This window comes from Heterodontus francisci, chromosome 24, assembly GCF_036365525.1.
Source record: "Heterodontus francisci isolate sHetFra1 chromosome 24, sHetFra1.hap1, whole genome shotgun sequence".
NCBI lineage: Eukaryota > Metazoa > Chordata > Chondrichthyes > Heterodontiformes > Heterodontidae > Heterodontus > Heterodontus francisci.
The window spans coordinates 60,447,926-60,470,927 of record NC_090394.1 but is presented as its reverse complement, the minus strand read 5'-3'; the positions used below and the strand labels follow the sequence as shown (position 1 = coordinate 60,470,927).

The 23,002-nt window shown below is 42.2% G+C and overlaps 1 protein-coding gene across 6 annotated transcripts in view; it reads right to left on the bottom strand.

The window, feature by feature from the left end:
• The window catches only part of cramp1 (cramped chromatin regulator homolog 1), a 109,766-nt gene extending 96,816 nt beyond the window's left edge, over positions 1–12,950 (bottom strand). For 3 of the 6 annotated variants that reach the window (XM_068056346.1, XM_068056349.1, XM_068056351.1), the window contains exons 1-2: positions 10,046–10,395; positions 9,347–9,624 (exon numbers count right to left, since the gene is read on the bottom strand). In XM_068056346.1, coding sequence (XP_067912447.1) covers positions 9,347–9,624; positions 10,046–10,095 — 328 coding nt within the window. In that variant the 5' untranslated portion in view covers positions 10,096–10,395. Of the gene's footprint in view, positions 1–9,346; positions 9,625–10,045; positions 10,396–12,844 lie in introns of those variants that run through there. The other 3 variants (XM_068056347.1, XM_068056350.1, XM_068056348.1) reach the window with 2 other exon arrangements.
• Between the last annotated feature and the right edge of the window lie 10,052 nt (positions 12,951–23,002).

Genomic DNA, 23,002 nt, shown 5'->3' with positions numbered 1-23,002 from the left:
ATAGAATTTTAAATGACCAATTACATTTATTTTGAAACGGTGTCTGGATTAAAATGGTGATATAAATATAGAAAACAGGAGCAGGAGTAGGCCATTCGGCCCTTTCAGCCTGCTCTGCTATTCATTATGATCATGGCTGATCATTCAATTCAGTAGACTGTTCCCGCTTTCGCCCCATACCCTTTGATCCATTTAGACCCAAGAGCTATATCTAACTCCTTCTTGAAAACAATGTTTTGGCCTCAACTGGTATCAGTGGTAGCAGATTCTACAGGTTCACCACTCTCTGGGTGAACAAATTTCTGCTCATCTCAGTCCTGAAAGGTTTGACCCGTATCCTCAGACTATGACCCCTGGTTCTGGACTCCCCCACCATCGGAAACATCCTTTCTGCATCTACCCTGTCAAGTCCTGTTAGAATTTTATAGGTTTCTATGAGATCCCCCCTCACTCTTCTGAACTCCAGCGAATATAATCCTAACCGACTCAATCTCTCCTCATACATGATACTAAATGTTGCACTGTGTCTTATGCTGGAAGAGAGGGAGCTGATTAAAATATGAACACAGTTAATGTATGCTGAAATGTAACTGGACAACCAAATACACTCATTTAATAATTTTAAATTATTGAGCTGCAGCAGCAGTCTGTTCATGAATGCATGTGCTTACACATATTAATGTTGGCTTCTCTGGGCAATTAAATGAGGATTTCTACTGTACTGATAAAGTCAAGACTCCAGCAATGAGAGGAGTTGCCAAAAAACTGAATATGTCACAATGGCCTTAGGTTATATCCAACACAGGGGATTTAATGCACTTTACTTAAACTGGATGGTTATATTATTTTTAAGTGTAAAGTGATATTCATATCTGTGGACCCCACTCCCCCCACCTCCGCCCAGTAACAGTAACTTAATCAGTTTCTAAATGGGAAGCGGGGAAAAGAGAGCAAAAAACATATGAAAAAAAAAATTAGAATTAAGAAATTAAATGGGCTAGAGGAACAAAGAGATCTGGGATTACAGGTGCAAATCATGAAAAGTAGCAACACAAGTTGTTAAGGCAATGAAGAGTACTTGTGTTCATTTCTAAAGAAGTAGAGTACAAAAGCAGGAAAGTAATGTTAAATTTATATAGAACCCTGGTTAGACCACGCAGAGTACTTGGTGTAGTTCTGATCTCTATAGTGCAAAAAAGGATGTTGAAAAATCTGAACAAAAGTGCAGAAATGATTTACAAGGATGTTGCAGAATTGGGAGAATGCAACAATCAGTAAAGACTCAGCAGGCTAGGGTTTCTCTGGAAAAGAGAAAACATGAATAGAGATCTTTACCATTATGCAGGGGTTTGACAGAGTGGATGTGGAGAAACTGTTTTCACTTGTTAATGAATTCAGATCAAATACAGAATTTAAGAATTTCTTTACACAGAGTGGCTAGGATGTGGACCTTGCTGTCACATGGAGTAGTTGATACTGATAACATTGATGCACTCAAGAAGAGACTTGATGCATGCATGAGGAAGAAGGGAATAGAGGGATATGGGGGAGGGTAGGAAGCGGTAATTAGAACAGGAGGAAGCCTGAGTGGAGCATAAAAAATGACAAAAACCATTTGGGTTGAATGACCCGTTTCTGTGCCGTAGATTCTATGCAATTTCATTAATAACTGATTGCGATGAACTACAATTGCTCACCTAACTACATGTCGCATAAGTAACTGCTGCAATGGCCACAACACCAGCAGACATCACAAAATGTTGGCATTTCTCAGAGGATGAATAATAATTTCCCAGGAGAGGTTTGATTTATTTTGCTATAAACCATAGTTTTTTTTTTTCTTTCCTTTGAATTTATGCTACACTTGAGAATGACAAAACAACAAAGGCACAAAAACATGAATGTCAAAAGTGCATGACTTCCAGTTGTGTAACACAGAATCTGGTCCCCAGAAAAGAACGGTCATTAAATCACTGGCCTTCCAGATTACAGAACAGAATGATCAATTTCTGAATACTTGATTATATAATAACATTGGACATTGTGTTAATTGTCCCTATTTCGAACACTCAGATGTTACCTTTAAACTATCATATCAAATTCATATTTCCCCAGAGTGATGTACTTTGAACTGCAATTATACCATGATGTGAAAGACATAAAATTAATGAATATAAGTAAGTGATTGCAAGGCAGTAACATATTAATGTTACATAATCATTGCGAATTTGAGTAAGATGATCTAGATGAGCACTCAGGAAGAATGCTTATACACACACACTATACATACGCCAAGCAAGAGTACAGAAATTAACACTAACTTCATTGAGGGGTTCCCACAGTTAGAAACCTCTCTTGAAGCATTTATCTCATCAGAACAAAAATCTCATGATTGGAGATGTTTGCTTACAGGGTATATTTCATGTATTTTAGAGTCTGTCTTGTCTTCAGCATTCACTACCTCGCCATATTCACTACTTAGGATTCTCATTAGGTGCATTAACATTCAATACAGTTGATGAGGACCCAATACAGTATCCTGAAATACTCTGTGTTAATTGTTAATATGCAAGTGAAGGGAGTTAATTGGGGTTTTCGTTGAGCACTTAAAAAAGCAGACTTTCACTGGGACTGGGAGAGGGTTTTGAGTGAGAAGCTACATGTTTGTAATCCTTTTACTCTGCACAATAAATGTGAAATTGAGTAAATATAGGCTCCATCATTATCCTTCCATAACAAGCTTTCTGGAGTTTAACATGGTAGCAGAGAATGGTTACCTAAAGCTGAAGGTTGGAAAATAGGAATTTTGGTTTTGGATAGAAAACTAAAGTTTCAAGGGCCATTGTGGAAAAACATGGCAGAAAGCAAGTGCAAATTGTCAGGGTATGATTACCCCCTGGTATTTTCGGAGTCTGAACCATATGACCAGTGGAAGAATGAAGTGGATATGTGGACACGGGTTACATCTCTACCAAAAAGGAAACAAGGTATGGCCTTGGCGTTGTCACTTCCTACCAAAAGTAATGTCAGATGTAAAGTGTTTTCTGAACTGGATGCTCGTCAGTGGGATACTGATGAAGGATTGGATCTTCTGTTAAAATTTTTGAATTAAATTTACAAGAAATACGACCTATTGAATGCGTATGAGGCACGGTCAGACTTTGATAGATTTCGGAAAACAGATGGTTATTCAATGGAGGAATATATCACAGACTTTAACAGACTGCATAAAAGATAGAGGAAATTCAATTTGGAGATACATGGTTCAGTGCTAGCTTCTAAATTGCTAGATTGTGCTAGGGTGTCACATATGGACAGTCTCCTGGTTCTAACTGGGGTTTGGTTCTTGGACAAAGACTCCCTGTTGAACCAAATGTCTGCAGCCTTAAAAAAAATTCCTGGGGAAACAGTCATTTCCCATAGTCCTGGTAGAATAAGTGGGGCATTCTGTGGTGACACAAAGAATGGAGGACTCAATGTTTACAAGATTTAGAAATAATCCAGGTACTAAGTACAATAAAAGAGTTAAAGACAGAAGGAATGAGGATGAAAGCACCTTTTAACAGGTCTGAATATTACAGTGGAAGACAGGGTTGGAACAGCAATCAAAGGCGAATGAATCCCAGGAATGCCCAAGGAACAGTTAATGGTGCTTCAGATGTGACTCAAGTATTATTATGCAATGAACTGCCCTAAGCAGAGGGGCAGAGTCTTCGAAATAACACATGACGAAGAAAAGGAAGATACTGATGGATCTGAAGGAATTGTACTAGTCTCAAGGAGTTTTAGTCCTGTAATGAATGTGTTGGTTGCGGATTTGTTCAACTGTGCGGTACTAGATAGTGCTTATACATCGACAGTACGCAGAACTGACTGGTTACAATGTTAGCTGGATTCACGCAGTAGTGAGGATCAATGCATGATTAAGGAGTATAAAAGTACTACCAGCTTTAGGTTTGGTGATGATAACACACTGAAATCAGTGAAGAGAGTAGTAATCTCATGTGAAATAGCTGGCGTAAGCCACTTTATCAGTACTGATGTAGTCTCCAGTGAGATACCTTTACTCGAGTAAGCTCATTTGGCTAGAAGGCTAGTGCGTGATGCAAAAAGACGCCAACAGAGCAGGTTCAATCCCCGTACCGGATGTGGTAGGCCTGCCTCCTCGCCTTGCCCCATGCTTATGGAGTGGTGACCCACAAGCTATACATCACCAACTGTCTCATTCAAATTGGAGAGATGCCTGTGGTCCTTTGGGACTATGGCAGCAACAACATCGAGTAAGCCTTCAATGAAAAAGGCACAGATGAAACTTGATATGGAGCATGATAAGGCAATTGTTTTGGGAAGCCAGTGAATTTGCAATTTTCTCAGTCAGAGCATTACTGTATCCCCTTAACAAAACCTGATATTTCCAATCAGAGTGTTAGAGAAGTGTTGATGGCTTCAGGCGTTACAAATCAGAAAGATAAAAGGCAAACTGTTTTAAAGTTGCACAGGCAATTTGCTCACCCTTCTTGTCGAAGATTAAAAACCCTACTAAAAGATGCAGGTGTGATTGATGGAGAGTATATGAAGACAATAGAAATTAGTGAAAAGTGTGAGATTTGTAAAAAGTATCGGAGGACCACCATCTGACACCTATTGTCAGCCTTCCATTGACATGTGACTTTAATGAGGTAGTTGCCATGGATTTAAAGATATGGGACAAAGACAAGAATATTTTCATTTTACATTTTATAGACCTAGCAACTAGATTTAGTCTTTCTATAATAAATAGTAAGGATAAAAGGGCAATTATAGACAAAATTATGGAGAAATAGATAGGGACTGGGCTTGGGACACAGCTAAGTTTCTGACTGATAATGGAGGGGAATTTGCCGATGACGAATTATATGTGTGACAACATGACCATTACAGTTACAAATACTGCAGCTGAAAGTCTTTTCAACAATGGGCTTTGTGAAAGGAATCACACAGTGGTTGATGAAATGTTACATAAAATCTTGGCTGACCAGCCAAACTGCAAGTTGACAACTGCACTGGCATGGGCGATTCATGCGACAAATTTATTTCAGATGGTTAGAGGATATAGTCCCATTCAATTGGTCTATGGGCGGAATCCCAAATTGCCTTCTGTACTGTGCAACAGTCCTCCTGCTCGAGAAGGTACTACAGTTTTTTTTTTCTACACATTTGAATACTTTACATGCAAGGAGTCAGGCTTTCATCAAGGCTGAGGTCTCTGAGAAAATTCGCAGAGCTCTGAGGCGGAATTTAGTTCAGGAGATTTGGTCTATTATAAAAGACAGGGCCATAGGGAATGGAAGGGCCCTAGTAATCGGTCATGATGGTAAGTCAGTAGTTATCAAGCATGGAAATCAAACTGTTAGGGTTCATTCTTTAAGATTAATCAGGATTAATTAAAAAATCTCAGAATCCAAGCAGCTGATAGAGGGAACAGAGGCACCTTGTACCTCGAATACTCATGTGTTTTGTGATGAAGGTCCTGAAGCACTGGTAGATCATGAGGTGGATAGTAATGTAACCGATCATGATGCTCAGGAAAGAGCTATTGCATCCAAAGGCCAATTGCCTCAAGTAGGTACTCGGGTGACATATATTCCAGAGTGGTCTGGCAAATGGAAGGATGCGACAATTGTGGGGCGTGCAGGAAAATCTACATGCAAGTTTAAATATTGGTTAAATGTTCAAGATGATGGCCAAGAAGCCAGAGCCATGGACTGGCAGAATGGGGTGAAAGAGTGGAGGGTAAGAAAGCACAGTGCAAGTTTTGATAGTGGGTCAGGAAGTGACTCTTGAGTAAGGAAGCAATCACGCACTGGAGAAAGAGCCGCCGATAAAAAGTGAGGGAGCTCTTCTAGCAGTAGATCCGAAAGACATCAAAGTGCTAACAGAGGCCATATTATGAACAGATTCCACAATGAAACGAAGGCTAGAGGGCAGTCTCGGAATAGAACTAGAAGCCGAAGTCCTCATGACCATGAAATTTTAGTGGCTGGCAATAGACTTGAGGATAAACCAATAAGAGAAGCAAAACATAAGGAATTAGAGAGTTGGAGAGAGTTTGGAGTCAATTCTGAGGTACCAGATAGGGGACAGCCAGCCTTGTCACATAGATGGATTTGTACTTAAAAAGTCCTTCCCGATGGAACTTATAAGGCTAAAGCGAGGTTAGTTGCGAGGGGTTTTGAAGAGCGATTGGGGGATACCGATGTTAGAGTGGACTCTCCCACAGCTGGAAAAGTAATCTTGAAAATCTTTTTGGCTCTTTTGGACACATATTCATGGAAATGTAAATCCATTGGCATGAAGGCTGCATTTCTGCAAGGTGATACTTTTCAGAGAGAAATGTATCTGAAACCACCTAAACAGGCAGCAGATACAGAAGGAAAGTTATGGAAACTGAGCAAATGCGTCAATGGCCTTAATGATGCTTCCAGGGTGTGGTATTTCTCGGTGAGATCTGTTTTGTTGAAAATTGGTTGTGTTCAACTAAAAGCAAATCCTGCGATGCTTTATTGGTATCATAAAGGGAAACTTTCAGGCATCATGATGCACGTTGATGATTTCCTATTGGGTGGTACTGTGGATTTTGAGAAATATGTTATTAAGATTAAGGCAGAATTTAAAGATTGGGAGTCAGGCTTGCGAGACCTTTAAATATATTGGTTTAGTTATTAAGCTGAATAAGTTTGAATCAACAATCCTATTTAGAGAGTTTTACTCCCATCCCAATTAATCGTGTTAGATCATCATCTTTCTGTGATGACCTATCTAAAGCAGAGATTGAGCAATTGCGAAGCCTGGTGGGTCAATTAAACTGGTTGGGCTCTCAGACCAGGCCTGATGTTAGTTTTGATGTGCTGGAGTTAAGCACCATGACATCCAAAAGTTGAGAATGTTTTAAGGGCAAATAAAACCTTGAAAAAAATTAAACCTGGAGAAATGTGGACTGAAGTTCCCATCCTTAGGTGACCCAAAGAACATGAAGCTAATAATTTTTAGTGATGCTTCACATGCTAACCTTGCTGATGGGTATTCGAGTGCAGCTGGCTTCATAATATTTCTGATGGGTGAAAATAGGAAATGTTGTCCTTTTAGCTTGGGAGGCTAAGAAAATAAAACAGGTTGTTAAAAGCACGTTAGCTGTGGAAACACTGGGTCTTGTGGAGGCAGTGGACATGGGATTCTATTTGTCAAATATTTTGTATGAAATTCTGAACATGGGTCATCCAGAAGATAGGATACCCATTGAATGTTATGTGGATAATCGTTCTTTGTGGGACAATGTACACTCTACAAAAAGTGTGAGTGAGAAAAGACTACGTATTGATCTCGCTGGATTGAAACACATGCTGGAGAGAAAGGAAATCTCCAAACTTAAATGAGTAGATGCAAGTCATCAGCTATCCGATTATTCCACAAAAAGAAATGCAAATGCTGAGAAATTGCTGGATGAGGGGCGCCTCTCAATGTAAAAAAAAAACTTTGCGCCCAAAATGGCATTTAATTTATTTTGAAATATTCTTTGAGTATGTTAATACTTTGTGCATAATATGGAATTTATTTTGAAATATTTGAGCATATTAATCTAAGCTGCATTGCAATAGAAAGATGGAAATATGTTAATTGGGTGATTATATGCAGGTAAAGGGAGTTAATTGGAATTTTAGTTGAGCACTTAAAAGCAGACACTCACTGGGACTGGAAGAGTGAGTTACATGTTTGTAATCCTTTTATTATGCACAATAAATGTGAAAGAGTCTTTGAATATGTTTAAGGCAGAGGTAGATAGATTCTCGATAAGCAGGGGGGTGAAAGGTTATCGGGGGTAGGTGGTAATGTGAAAAAATCAATTCAGCCATGAACTTATCGAATGGCAGAACAGGCTCGAGGGGCCTAGTGGCCTATTCCTGCTCCTAATTCATATGTTCGTATGTAAATATAGGCTCCATCATTATCCTTCCATAACAAGCTTTCTGGAGCTCAACACCCTGAAGTAAATTTCCACAAAAACAATGAAATTATAAACAATCACGTTGGGATGCTTCAGGTGTTCAAACTCAGATGACTGAAGACAATGCAACAACTTAGTCCATCACTTAAAAGACTGCTGTATGGTTAATAAATACTCAGCTGCTCTTCAGTTAAACACCTAACTATTGCTCTAATTGAAGTTGTAGGCTGCTACACTTGTATTAAATTGCAATTCATTTCAGAACCAGAAACAAATGTTCTCTAAATTACATAACCCTGAGCTGCAGTGATATTCTACTAGAATACACCGCAGCATAGTAGTCCCTGAGTTGCAAATGAAGCAATATGGAAATCAGCATAATGAACTATATCTGTATAATGTAATTGCGTGTTTGATGAAAGACCATTATGCACAGTTTAACAGCTGGCCGGCAGCGAGTTAGAAAGTAAATTAAATGCAAATGATTTCATGGATCTGAAAAAGCTCGAGTTGTGTACAAAAAAATCCTTAAGGTTTATTCGCAGTCATTGTTACACTGCATAATCAATTTATTTTTTCACAAGTTAAATGACTATATAATTGTCAGAATACTGAGTGATAAAAATGTTTTGTGTAGGAGAGGAGTATAGTAATGAAGGAACTAAAAGTAATGGTATTACAATTAACAATTCCGTTAACAAAATACAGGAAAATCTATTATCCACTATTTAAGTGTAATACCCACTGACTCATTAGCTAAGACTATGATATAGTATGTACTTCAAGATTGCACATGTGAACAGCATCCAGATTTGTGACACTGCACTGAATGGGGATTATATATGAAAAATACACCACTGTGGAACAGTAGGACGAATAAAAATTACAGTAAGTGACACCAGTATCCTGGTGTCTACTGTTCGTATATCAGCCTCTTGTTCAAATTATACTTTGGACTTGGTCTGCTGTTCCACTGGAAAAGCAAGCTATGTGCTGTGATGCACTACTACTGTGTATACTTCAAATGTAAAGGACATGTATATAGGTAGGTTATATTCTTGGGAATTAGAACAAACAAACTAGAATATAGCTGTTCCTGTGAAGAGGATTAAATGTTATTCCTTAAGTGGCTTCCAGTGCAAGGCAGTGAGCTAAGGGAAGGTTACAATAACTGCTGGTCGCATATTTGCATGTAATGTATGAATTAATATTTAAAACTACTTTCAATCTTTAAAAAACTCTTTGGAATATTACACACAGGGAAAGGGATTCTTTGAAACAGCCAGGCACATACCTGTTTCACCCACAGAGGACTGCAATGTGTGTGATGCCACCAAACCTTAATAGCAAGAGCCATCATTTTACCTTTTCCTTTATTGTTCTGGAAGCCACTGGATCCATTCGAAGCAGATGAATCTTTCCTTAACCTCTTGCTGGGAGGCCTGACACTGGATCTTAAGAAATGATGTTGATCTGGGCTTGTGGCAACTGCTGATGGATCTTCTCTCTTTGTGTTGTGTTGAGAGCTGCTGCCTCCTTCTTCACTCTCCCCATCTCCTTCAGCACTCTCCTCTTCCCCAGACCTTTTACACAATCGCCTCAGCCCTTCATCGCTACTCACATCCACACATTTCGCCGTCATTCTGGGGAACACAAAACAAGGCAAAAATCAGTCAAATACATCTTTAAAAGCATATATATTTCCACATTTTTGAACCCTCACAACTTGCAGCTGTAAACATTTTTATTCAACATGGCCGCCGTTGTTTTTCTCCTGATCCCCCGATCGCTGTCCCGCAACCACCCGCTGAAAATCTGCTTCTTCTCGGCCAGGTTGGGGTCCTGAAGCTGGATCCCTGAACCAGCCGGAGGATGAAAGGGTTTTTTTCTACTCTGGGTGTTATTTGGGTTGATACAGCCGGAGTTTCTGGCAGTGTTAATGTCTTCCTCCTTCCCCTTGAGCTTCACTCCAAACCCGCGACATGTCGGCCGGGAGCAGCTGAAACCTCCCCACTCTCCGCCAAGCTAAACCCTGAGAAAAGCGGCTTTCCCTCCTTCTCCTACCCATTCTGGCGGTCCTCGGCAGCCGAGACTGTCTTCTTCTTCCTCACCATGGGCACGGCCTGTTCGTGCGGGGTCTCAGCGACCAAAGGTTCATATTTCCAGCTTCAGAAAGTGGCTGTTATTTTTCTCCCCGACTCTCACTCCCCTCTTCTCTCGGGCTTCAACTCCTTTCGGCACAAGGAAATCAGCAACACAGAAAAATATACACCGGCAACTACAGACTTCTCAAACTCATGCCATCTTTCAACCCCACCAGAGCCGGGCAAAGACACGCTGCTTCCCTCTCGCCAGCACCTCGACAGCTTTTAATCCAGAACACAAATGTCACCAACTCCACTCTCACTCCTCTCCCTCTCTGAACTTTGCTCGCTACGTCACCACAGCTGTTCCCCAAACTTCAGCACAAACTGCCTTGGATGGAAACACATCATCATCAACAACAGCAGCCCAATGTATATTTTTTAATCTAAGAAGGGATCTTCTGAGAGAGTTTATTAAAACATACATTGACTTAAAATAAAATCCTACTCATCAGAACAGATAGAAAGCTCCTCTCAATGTTGCTCAAGTCGACTGATCTCAGACATGAAAACATCTCTGATGGAGGTTGTACTTTGATTAGAAATTTTAATTATTCCTAACAATATTTTATGGTCTATATAGAAGTATTTCTGCAAAATGTTTTTAGCAACAATTGTGTACCTTTTTGGAACAAGCAAACGTTGAGGTGTATTTGTATGATACTCTGGACTGTTTCTGCTGTTCACTTTCAACATAAACACTTTTGGTGCACAAGATGAAAATGATAGCTCCAGTAAACAAACACAAAGTGCAATTATATAAAAACATAGAAAGCCACTGTAAAAAAAACTACACCCATCCTTGTAGCTTAACATATTTCCTATAATATTCAAAGAGAACAAGACTGGAAACACTCCGTGTTCCTTAAAGTACAAGCATTCTCCAGGAGAGAACACAGATCATCAAGAAATGGTTTGTCCAGCAAAAGCACCCACTCAAATTGTAGATAATGTTACTGCTACTACAGATTTACTTTGAATTGCACAAAATATTGATCTTATTAAATCATGTAGGTTGCCAATTGGTGCATTTATCTGTGAGTATTGGTGGTTTAAAATATAAATGAATACAATATTTTCTGCATTAAAACTTATTAATGTGGCTGTAAATTACAGAATTAAAGTTCATAAATTCAACTTAGATTCTATAACTCAGAATCCATGATCTAGTCAAAATATATATAAAGCACAGTAAATACCAGCATTTTATTACCGCAATAATGTTTGTGCCCCTGTCCAATAGCTGTGTGTACATTAGGGTATCATGACCAAATTGGCTAGATTACTAGTGATTTCAGAATTGATATTTAAATAATAGTTTGCACCATTTTACATCATTTTCACTCCAAAGATCCATGCCTTGAAATGGTTACAAAAATATCTACTAATAAATCACTCTTGGTGTGACACAATTTGCTTTGAAAGTTTGTTCAAAGCGTCAAGGGAGTATAATGCTAATTCTTTCCTATAAAAAGCAAGCTTTGGAAAATCTCTACAGTGAAATACCTAAGAACTCAGAAGCTACTATATTCTGGCATACAAGCAAGTTTTCTTCACACCTCAGCACAACCATTGGGTGACTTCTGTTGATGCTCCAATCAATGTATCTTTCCCTATTCTGGCTAACACCACGCCCTTTCCCCAATTGACACATGGTCATTCCAGCTCTAACTCATATTGTCAAGTCAGTTCAGGCTACTAAATGTTCCTGAGCTCAGCTGATCCAAATCACACTTCTGCTCATGTGTAAGGAACCCACACCCATTTATAATAACAAATCCTCACCAACCAAGCTCAAACTACCATGATATCCCAGATTGTATTCTGCCTACCTGGCTTTTCAACCATCTTAGCTCATTCTCATAGCTAATATAAAAGGCACCACACAACTCAACATGGGACATGGAATACTTGAAGAATGAATAACACTCTATTCATTACCGTTACAGTAACAGTATGTGATGTAAATACAGGCTAACTGTAATTGCAAAGATAAAAAACCTCAAATCATAACAAAAACTTATGTTTTAATAATGTCACATAGATATACAATGATTGTGGTCTCTTATAGACTCATCATTATAACATACAAACACTTCAGACCACTTGATTTTGCAGTTTACAGAAGTTCTTTGTCCTGTAATTCACCAGGTGGAGTACAAAGATATGCATGTGTCATTATTCTTAAGCTTTGCTCCGATTTCTATTGTGATTATATCTACATTATACATACATCTCATTCCTGCGGTCTCCGTATGGAGTCTTTCTTTACTCGGACTACATACACCCGCACGACATACTACTGCTAACCACCAAGTATAATTTCAGAGATGTCATTCCATCACAAGAACCTGCGATTGTCAGGGGAAACTTCACAGGTACAAAAACAGATCTTGATGCATTCGGCAAACCAGGCAACGACAACACATCCTAGGGTTGAGATAAGGCGGCATTATTCCAACCAGTATTATTCCTTGCAGGTACTACAACTCCTCCGGGAAGCGGCCTGGGACCATTTCTACCGCTGGCCCGGAGAGGGGAAGGAGACGGACAGATACCGTTTCCAGGGAAGCTGTTGATTTCCAGGGCCCACTCGGCCTTGTTGCTCTGTGGTGGAGCGGCCGGCCGGCCTCCCTCCTACCGTCTGTCTGTCCCGCTCTGTCTCCCAGCTATACGGAGCAAGTTACCCACGATTACCGCCGGCCCCTCAGCTCCTTACCCCACTGCCACAAGGGCTGCTCTCCCCTCAGATTCTCCACACATCCAGTCACAGCCACATCGCTTGGCGCCCAACGCGCGCGAGGCCTCATTTGCTCACTATTGGAGAGCCGCGGCCACGTGATGTCAACAGCGCCTTGGCAACGGGTGACGAGGGATGGGTCCGACCAATCAAAAGCTCATCCTAGGCACAGACCCGCCCACCCGAGCGCGAGGCACCACTTTTCATGACGTCATTTCCAGGTGAGGGGGTCATCGCGGCTGATGGACAGGAGCAGGACCCAATCAAATGTCCAGAGCCCGCCCACAATTGAAGAACGACCTAAGTTCAGTGACCCAGGGCAGGCAGTGCAGGGAAGTAGCAGAGCTCCGCCAGCTGATCAGTCAAGGTAGTTCTGTCATCTGCATTTGGTTCAGCCTTAGCTTCAGGAATATTGTAGTCAGTATTTTTTTATTGAAGGTATCCACGTATGAAGCGATTTGTAATTTGTTTTGTGTATTAATTTACACAATTTCCATCATTTTGCATTTAATGGATTATTAAAGGTCAAAATTCCTTCACATAAAAACAACCAATGGATGCACTGAAACACCCCCCATATCAACAGGCAGAGGTTCACGAACGTTTTCTGCTGAACCCAACCTTTTGTATATTCATACATCATGTCCATTCCTCTCTTTCTAAATAACAGTGGGACAATTTTAACGTAATGCAAAAGGAAAATGCTGCTGGAGATCTGGAATAAAACCGAAAAATGCTAGAAATACTCAGTAGGTCAGGCAGTATTTGTGAGAAGTGAAACAGAGTTAATGGGCTGAATGTTTGATGGGATGCGGAGACAGGACCAGAGGTGGGCAAGCCCGCAATTCCCCGCAACCAGCCAGCATAACGGTCTAACACTATGGTCCTGCGGCCAGGCAATTTTTGTAGTATCAAGGTTACTATACTCTTTGTACAGAATAAAGATATTCGTCTGTGGGTTAAGGTAACTGGAGCTAATAAGTCTATTAGCTATGGTTGCCATTACAATACTGACAATATGCTCTGTACATTCTGTGACATCACATCCTGTAATGATGCTTACAATCTATTTACATACCTACCTAGCAACAACCTACAACACATTATACTGCATCCTTCAAGTCTCTGACTTCATTCATCAGGTTAAGTAACGCTATTGCGTTTTCACAACTCTGCTGCTACGTGTCCTCCTTTCACTTGAAGATCTTTGGGGTTTAGAGTCTCTTAGTTCTTCCTGTTCAATTTCTTGTATTTGAGTGGAACTATTTGATGATTCCAATGCTCTTTTCTCAGTTGAGCCATAGATTCATAGAGTTTTACAGCACAGGCCCTTTGGCCCAACGCGCCTGCACCAACCATCAAGCACCTGTCCTAAGTAATGCCATTTCCCCGCACTTGGCCCATAGCCTTGTATGTTATGGCATTTCAAGTGCTCATCTAAATATTTCTTGAATGTCGTGAGTGTTCCTGCCTCTACCACCCCTTCAGGCAGTGTGTTCCAGATTTCAACCACCCTCTGGGTGAAAAAATTCCTCCTCAACTCCCGTCTAAACCTCCTGCCCCTTACCTTAAATCTATGCCCCCTAGTTATTGACCCCTCTGCTAAGGGAAAAAGTTTCTTCCTATCTATCCTATCAATGCCCCTCGTAATTTTGTATACCTCAATCAGGTCCCCCCTCAGCCTTCTCCACTCCAAGGAAAACAACCCCAGCCTATCTAGTCTGTCTTCATAACTGAAATACTCCAGCCCAGGTAACATCCTGGTGAATCTCCTCTGCACCCTCTCCATTGCAGTCACATCCTTCCTGTAGTGTGGCGACCAGAACTGTACACAGTACTCCAACTGTGGCCTAACCAGTGTTTTATACAGTTCCATCATAACCTCCCTGCTCTTATATTCTATGCCTCAGCTAATAAAGGCAAGTATCCCGTAAGCCTTCCTAACCACCTTATCTACCTGTGCTACATTCAGTGATCTATGGACAAGCACCCCAAGGTCCCTCTGACCCTCTGTACTCCCTAGGGTCCTACCATCCATTTTATATTCCATTGCCTTGTTAGACCTCCCAAAGTGCATCACCTCACACCTCTCAGGATTAAACTCCATTTGCCACTGCTCCGCCCATCTTACCAGCCATCTATATCGTCCTGTAATCTAAGGCTTTCCTCCTCACTATTTACCAGCAATTTTCGTGTCGTCTGCGAACTGTGCTGTCTGGGTTGTCTGCTAATTGTCATATCACCGGTTCATCAACTTGCACTGATGACTGATTCTTTTGCATTTCTTCAATTTGTTTCTTCTGTGGAACTGGTACCAATGTTCTTTCTCAACATCCCCTGGTCAGTCTGGACAACATATGATCTTGGATATGGTGATTTCTCTATCACTTCTCCGTATCTGTTCTTGTCTTTGACCCATTCCAATTCTCCTGGTTGGATGTCTGACAGATTTCTCATTCTGTAGCCTCTATCATAATTCTCAGCTTGAATTAACCACTCTCTATCCTCTGTCTCCTTCACTTTTTTCAAAGTCTTCACTAATTCGTGGCTTTAGTTTAATGGGGAGAATAGAAAGTTGTGTCTTCAACCTTCTTCTCATTAATAATTCAACATGGGGCTAAACCATTCTGAATTGGTTGATAGCTTAATAGTGTCAGTTGAAAATCTTCGATTTTCTTCAATAACGTCTTCACAGTTCATACAACTCTCCATTGGCCTAAGGGCACCTCGCTGAACTGGTGACATGAACAAATCCGTATGTTTCAGTAAACTCTTTGAAACTTTCTTTCGCAAATTGCAGCCCATTGTCAGATATGGAATGCCACATGTAACAAAAAATTCTCTTAAAGGTTTGACCACAGCCTCTGAACTCTGGCCAAGTAGTAGCTTAACTTCAACGCATAGCGAGTAATAGTCAACGACAATAAGGAACATCTTCCCTTTATGCTCAAAGAGGTCCATTCCTAGATGCTCCTATGGTCTGGACAGAAACGAAAATGGCAAAAGTGGCTCTTTCACCTTCAGTCTGATAGTAGCACATGGGAAGCATCTGGATACCATTTCTTCGATATCTTTTGCTATCCTCGGCCACCATACTTAGTTTATGGCTCTTGCTCTACATTTAGTGATCCATAAATGACCTGTGTGTAATTTCTCCAAGATATTGTTACGACCAAGTGAGGAAGGGGTCTAGGGCTCCCCTCTCAGCCATTTCCTGGTTTGGCCGTAACAAGGTTTCATTTTTACAACACCATGTTTTTAGCTTCCCCTCGGTAGCACCACTACTGACCGGGCTGGCCAAGTCCTAAAGGACAAAGCTGCTAGACTGAGTATGTGGCAGGTGGTGAGGGAACCAACAAGAGGGAATAACGTACTTGACCTTGTCCTCACCAATCTGCCTGCCACAGATGCATTTGTTCTTGACAATATTGGTAGGACCACCCCACAGTCCTTGTGGAGAGGAAGTCCCGCCTTCACATTGAGGATACCCTCCATCATGTTGTGTGGCACTACCACCGTGCTAAATGGGATAGATTTGGAACAGATCTCGCAGTGCAAAACTGGGCATCCATGAGGCACTGGGGGCCATCAGCAGCAGCAGAATTGTACTCAACCACAATCTGTAACCTCATGGCCCGGCATATTCCCCACTCTACTGTTACCATCAAGCCAGGAGACCAATCCTGGTTCAATGAAGAGTGCAGGAGGGCATACCAGGAGCAGCACCAGGCATACCTCAAAATGATGTATCAACCTGGTGAAGCTACAACACAGGACTACTTGAGTGCCAAACTGTGTAAGCAGCATGCGATAGACAGAGCTAAGTGATCCCATAATCAACTGCCACATCCAGCCGTGAATGGACAATAAAACAACTAACTGGAGGAGGTGGCTCCACAAATATCCCCATCCTCAATCATGGGGGAGCCCAGCACATCAGTGCAAAAGATAAGCCTGAAACATTTGCAACAATCTTCAGCCAGAAATGCCGAGTTGATGATCCATCTCGGCCTCCTCCTGAAGTCCCCAGCATCACAGATGCCAGACTTCAGCCAATTTGATTAATTCCAGGTAATATCAAGAAACAACTGAAGGCACTGGATACTGCAAAGGCTATGGGCCCTGACAATATTCCAGCAATAGTACTGAAGACCTGTGCTCCAGAACTTGCTGCGCCCCTAGCCAAGCTGTTCCAGTACAGCTACAACACTGGCATCTACCCGCAATATGGAAAATTGCCCAGGTATGTTCTGTACACAGAAAGCAGGACAAGTCCAACCCAGCCAATTACCACCTCATCAATCTACTCTCAATCATCAGTACAGTGATGGAAGGTGTCATCGACAGTGCTATCAAGCAGCACTTGCTTAGCAATAAACTGCTCAGTGACGCTCAGTTTGGGTTCCGCCAGGGCCACTTATCTCCTGACCTCATTATGGCCTTGGTTCAAACATGGACAAAAGAGCTGGACTCAAGAGGTGAAGTGAGAGTGACTGCCCTTGACATTAAGGCAGCATTTGACCAAGTATGGCATCAAGGATCCCTTGCAAAACTGAAGTCAATGGGAATCGGGGGAAAACTGACCGCTGGTTGGAGTCATACCTAGCGCAAAGGAAGATGGTTGTGGTTGTTGGAGGTCAATCACCTCAGCTCCAGGACATCACTGCAGGAGTTCCTCAGGGTAGTGTTCTAGGCCCAACCATCTTCAAATGTTTCGTCAATGATCTTCCTTCAATCATAAGGTCAGAAGTGAGGATATTCGCTGATGATTGCACAATATTCAGCACCATTCACGACTCCTCACATACTGAAGCAGTCTGTGTCGAAATGCAGCAAGACCTGGACAATATCAAGTCTTGAGCTGATAAGTAGCAAGTAACATTCACGCCACACAAGTGCCAGGCAATGACCATCTCCAACAAGAGAGCATCTAACCATCTCCCCTTGACATTCAATGGCATTATGATCGCTGAATCTCCCACTAACAACATCCTAGGGGTTACCATTGACCAGAAACAGTACTGGAGTAGCTATATAAATACTGTGGCTACAACAGCAGGTCAGAGGCTAGGAATCCTGCAGCAAGTAACTCACCTCCTGACTCCCCAAAGCCTGTCCACCATCTACAAGTCAGAAGTGTGATGGAATACTTTCCATTTGCCTGGATGGGTGCAGCTCCAACAACTCAAGAAGCTCGACATCATCCAGGAAAAAGCAGCCCGCTTGATTGGCACACCATCCAAAAACATTCACTCCCTCCACCACCGACGCACAGTGGCAGCAGTGTGTACCATCTACAAGATGCACTGCAGCAGCCCACTCAGGCTCCTTAGACAGTACCTTCCAAACCCGTGACTTCTACCAACTAGAAGGACAAGGGCAGCAAACGCATGGGACACCACAACCTGCAAGTTCCCCTCCAAGTTACACACCCTCCTGACTTGGAACTATATCACCGTTCCTTCACTGTCATTGGGTCAAAATCCTGGAACTCCCTTCCTAACAGCACTCTCCTCATACATCAGTCCTGCCATCCCAGGAATCAGCCTAGTAAATCTTCTTTGCACTCCCTCCATGGCAAGAAAATCCTTCCTCAGATAAGGAGACCAAAACCGCACACAATACTCCAGATGAGGTCTCACCAAGGCCCTGTATAACTGCAGTAAGACATCCTTGCTCCTGTACTCAAATCCTCTTGCAATGAAGGCCAACATACCATTCACCTTCCTAATTGCTTGCTGTATCTGAATGCTTGCTTTCAGTGACTGGTGTACGAGGACACCCAGGTCTCGTTGCACCTCCCGCTTTCCCAATCTATCACCAATCAGATAATAATCTGCCTTTCTGTTTTTGCAACCAAAGTGGATAACCTCAGAATTATCCATCTGCCACGCATTTGCCCACTCACTCCAAATCACATTGGAGCCTCTTTGCATCCTCCTCACAGCTCACATTTCCCCCCCAGCTTTGTGTCTTCTGCAAACTTGGAAATGTTACATTTAGATCCCTCACCCAAGTCATTGATATGTAGCTGGGGCCCAAGCGCTGATCCCTGAGGTACCCCACTAGTCACTGCCTGCCACCCAGAAAAAGGCCCGTTTATTCCCACTCCCTGTTTCCTGTCTGTCAACCAATTCTCAACCCATGCCAGTATATTACCCCCAATCCCATGTGCTTTAATTTTGCATACTAACTTCTTATGTGGGACCTTATCAAAAGCTTTCTGAAAATCCAAATACACCACATCCACTGGTTCTCCCTTATCTATTCTACTAGTTACATCCTCAAAAAACTCCAAAAGATTTGTTAAGCATGATTTCCCTTTCGTAAATCCATGCTGACTTTGCCCAATCCCGTTTATGCTTTCCATTTAAACAAGAAAGGTGTAAGATTATTAACCTTAAAAACACTAATTTAATTAAAACTACTAAAGATATACGATGCAGCCACGCTAGCATGCATAAGCGATAAACACACGCAAATAGAGACAGAAAAGGAGAAAGAATCAAAGGGGAAAGGTTTGAAGCAGTAGATGGAATTTAGTTACTGGTTCTGGATTGGATGTAAAGTCTCTGATTGAAGTTAAGTCTTGCAGTTCTTGTTGGGGCCCTGTGCACACTTTCAAACATGTTTCACTGGTCTTCTGTCTTGAGGCTTAAGTTATTTCTGTGGTTTCTTGGAACTATGCGTGGGAGAGAGTGAGACAGAGAAAGGGAGATGCTCTCTTCTTGAAGTTCAGTTGCAGTCTCTCTCCAAAACTATTCTGTGTGCACAATTCAATTTACTCCAGGTTAGTCATGTGACTAGCTCCCTGTTTGAAAAACAGCCTGTCCTGCGAGGTTTATGGATTCCCCAAGCTTACCAGACACTCTGAGTGAGGGGGGGGTGGAGGGGTGGTGGAATGCTGGCTCAATGACCCTCAATGTCTCTTGATCATCTCTATTGACAAAAATCCATCTGGCTAATTGAATCAGTGAATACTCCTGTTGTCTTCTTAGGCAACAGTCTTTTAGAATGCAAATGTGCAGCCATGTTTTCAGCCACTGTTGAGGCCTTTTCAAACAAGTTATTTCAGGTCCAGTAACAGTTCAAAAATAATGTCCCATATAATGAAATTAATATGTCTCATTTTGGCAGATGTGGTTTCCGTCACACCTCCATATCCAGTGGAATGAAATGCAATATTAAAAAAGCATTTTGTTATAAAAAAAAATAGAAAGAAGAGAAAGTACAGGAAAACACACATGAATTTCTCTCATTCATTCCCATTGTTACGACCAGGTGAGAAATGGGTCTCGGGTTCCCTCTCAGCCTTCACCTGATCTTACTGTAACAGGGTTTAATTTTAAATATACCATGTTTTTAGCTCCCCCTTGGTGAATCCTTGTTCACTGCTTTCCAATTATAAGGCAAAGAAACCAGCACAAACAGGTTTTCTTAGGTTTAAAGAAGAAAGGTTGAAATTTATTAAACTTAAACTTCAACTCTAATTCAGTTAATGCCTATGGATACATGATGCACCCACGTTAGCATGCATACCCGATACACACGTGCAGATAGAGACAGAAAAGAGCAGAAGAAAATAAAGTGGAAAAGTTTGGGGCAATTTCTGAAGAGGGTTTTTGTTGCGGTTCTTTGAGATCACAGTAGAGTCCTTGATTGTAGATAGATCTTGCTTTTCATTGGGGCCCCGTATTCTTCTTAAACCTTGTACGCTTTAGGAGACTTTTCTCTCTTGAGGTTCATGTGTCTTCAGTGGATTTGGAGTTCCGTGAGAAAGAGAAGGAGAGCCAGACAGGAGAGGTCTTCTTCAGTCCAGGAGCATACAGTAGTCTCTCTGTTCAAAACTCTTTGTACAATTCAGAAAAACCAGGTTGCCAAGCAGAGTAGTCACGTGACCAGCTGGTCCGACCACATCTGTTTGTGAATTTGGCCATCCCAGCAGTCATCCTGAAATTTGAACTCCCTCATCTTCAATGTCTGGTGCTCAAAGTCCATTGTGGGTTAAATTGGATAAGGGAAGTAACCCTTTTGTCTCCATAAGCACTGTCTGTTAATATACAAGCCAAGGGCCTAGAGATTTTTTTTAAACAAGTACTTTTTTTCACTTCAGCAACCATTTTCAAATCAATGTTCATATGACAAAATTAATATGCCTCATTCTTGGCAGGTGGGGGTCTAGCGTGACATCATTCATTCAGAAATGCTAAAAATTGTCACAGCCTGTCTTTTCTTTGTAGCAGAGCTGCTTTAAACTACCCCTTTTCCCTTGAGGTGGGTCTGAGATAGTTATTTGTTGCCCAAGGGGTTTGAAGTTTCTTCACTATCAGCCTGCAATATGTTGGGAATGGGCATCCCAATAAACATGTGACTTTTGGGGAGGTTTGCAATTTGCACATTTCCATGACTGCCTAGGGTGCCTTTGTTCCTGTTGAGGTCTGCAGGGGGAGGGTTAGATTTAGTTCGCCCTGATTTGGAGTTCTGCTCATGAGAGTCAGCAGTGGGTGGATCCACTCTGATCTCTTTTTCAGTGTTTGCATGAGTCATGCTTGAGCTTTTCACTTTAAAGTATGGTTGTTTCCCTTTTCTCATGACTGTGGGGGGCGTGGAATTCTTTGCTAATCTTTCCTTTGTCCTCTGGGACACTCCTGCTTGCAGGTATTTGTCCAGATTCTACTGCATTCCCCTGCGGCACTTTGACTAGGTGAGGCATCACCTTCACAATTTCTCTGCCCAGGACTCTCTTTGTCCCTGTAGGTTTCTGTAAATGCTGTTCGCAACTATGGTGGGGTGCTTCTGGTGTCTGCATTTACATTTCGGGGTAGGCTGTCCGGACAGCAGGGGTTTCCATTTGGGAATCTCTCGGATCTCCTTTAACCTGTCTTCATTGTCCCTTTTTCCCCTTTCCTCTCTAACTCTTTGCCAGCTCTGTGCCTGTCTGTCCACTTTTGTTCTTGGCAGGGGTCCTTTACAATTCACCAGCCCTCTGTTTGGAGGGTCCTCCAAACACCGATACAGGACTTAGGGGTGCATATTTCACTGTAGGTTGGGGTTTCCCCTCAACCTGGCACATGTGGCAACTCCTACAGTACTCCATCACATCTTTGTGGAGTTTTGGCCAGTCAAACTGCTGCCTCGTGTGGGCTTTGGTTTCTCGTATACTGACATTTACAGCCATTGTAATCTCATGGGCCATTCTTAATATTTCTCTCTGGTACCTCTGCAGCACCACTAACTGCTGAACCACTGTCCACTCTTTTCCCTCAGGTCTGTGAGAAAACTCCACTTCCTCACCAGTACCTCATTTTTTAAATAGTAGCAGTCAGGGACTCCCTCTGCTTCAGTTTCAGACTGGGCAGCCTGTGCTAACTCTCTCAGTACTGGTTCAGCTCGCTAAGCCTCAGCTAGGGAAGATCCATTTAATTCGTTCCTTGGGTCCTCTAACTTTCCAAAGAAAGTCTCAGACAGACAGAACCCATGGTCATCTGTCTGCAGTGCCAGTTCAGTCTCCTCTGGGGGAGCTGGTTTGATCATGGCCCGATTCACTACACATTCAGGGAAACTGCAGAGGACCGTCTCCTGCCACTGCCCTGTCTCTCTGATCTCCTGCAGTCTCTCTAGCACTACTGGGGAAGCTACCACCTTCGTCCCCGCCAGATCATTACCTAGGGGCAGGTCAACCGTGTTCACAGGTAAACTAAGGACAATCCCTACGGTCACCGGTCCCAAAACCAGGTTGCACTCCAAGTGCACCCAGTGTAAAGGTATAGACATACACTGTCCTCCAATACTATTTCCCACCATTCTGGTATCTACTGCACTCCCTGGGGGAAAGTACAGGCCTTTTCCCAGTAAAAGGGATCTAGTGTCCCCTGTGACCCTGAGGATTACTATGGGCTTGCTTGCCCTACTCGAGGGGTATGAAGTTACTCTCCCTTCAGACACAAAATCCTGATAACCTTCAGGAATCCTATTAAATTTTCCTGCACCTACAGCAGTATGTATTCTGGGCCTTACTACTGCTGCAGTTAAAGCCACAGTGTGTCCTGCTGTGCTTTTCTTCAGGGACCTTTCTCCTTCACTGAGCGGGTGTGCCCTGATTAACCCTATAGGCTTTCCCCGTAGTTTTCAGCAGTC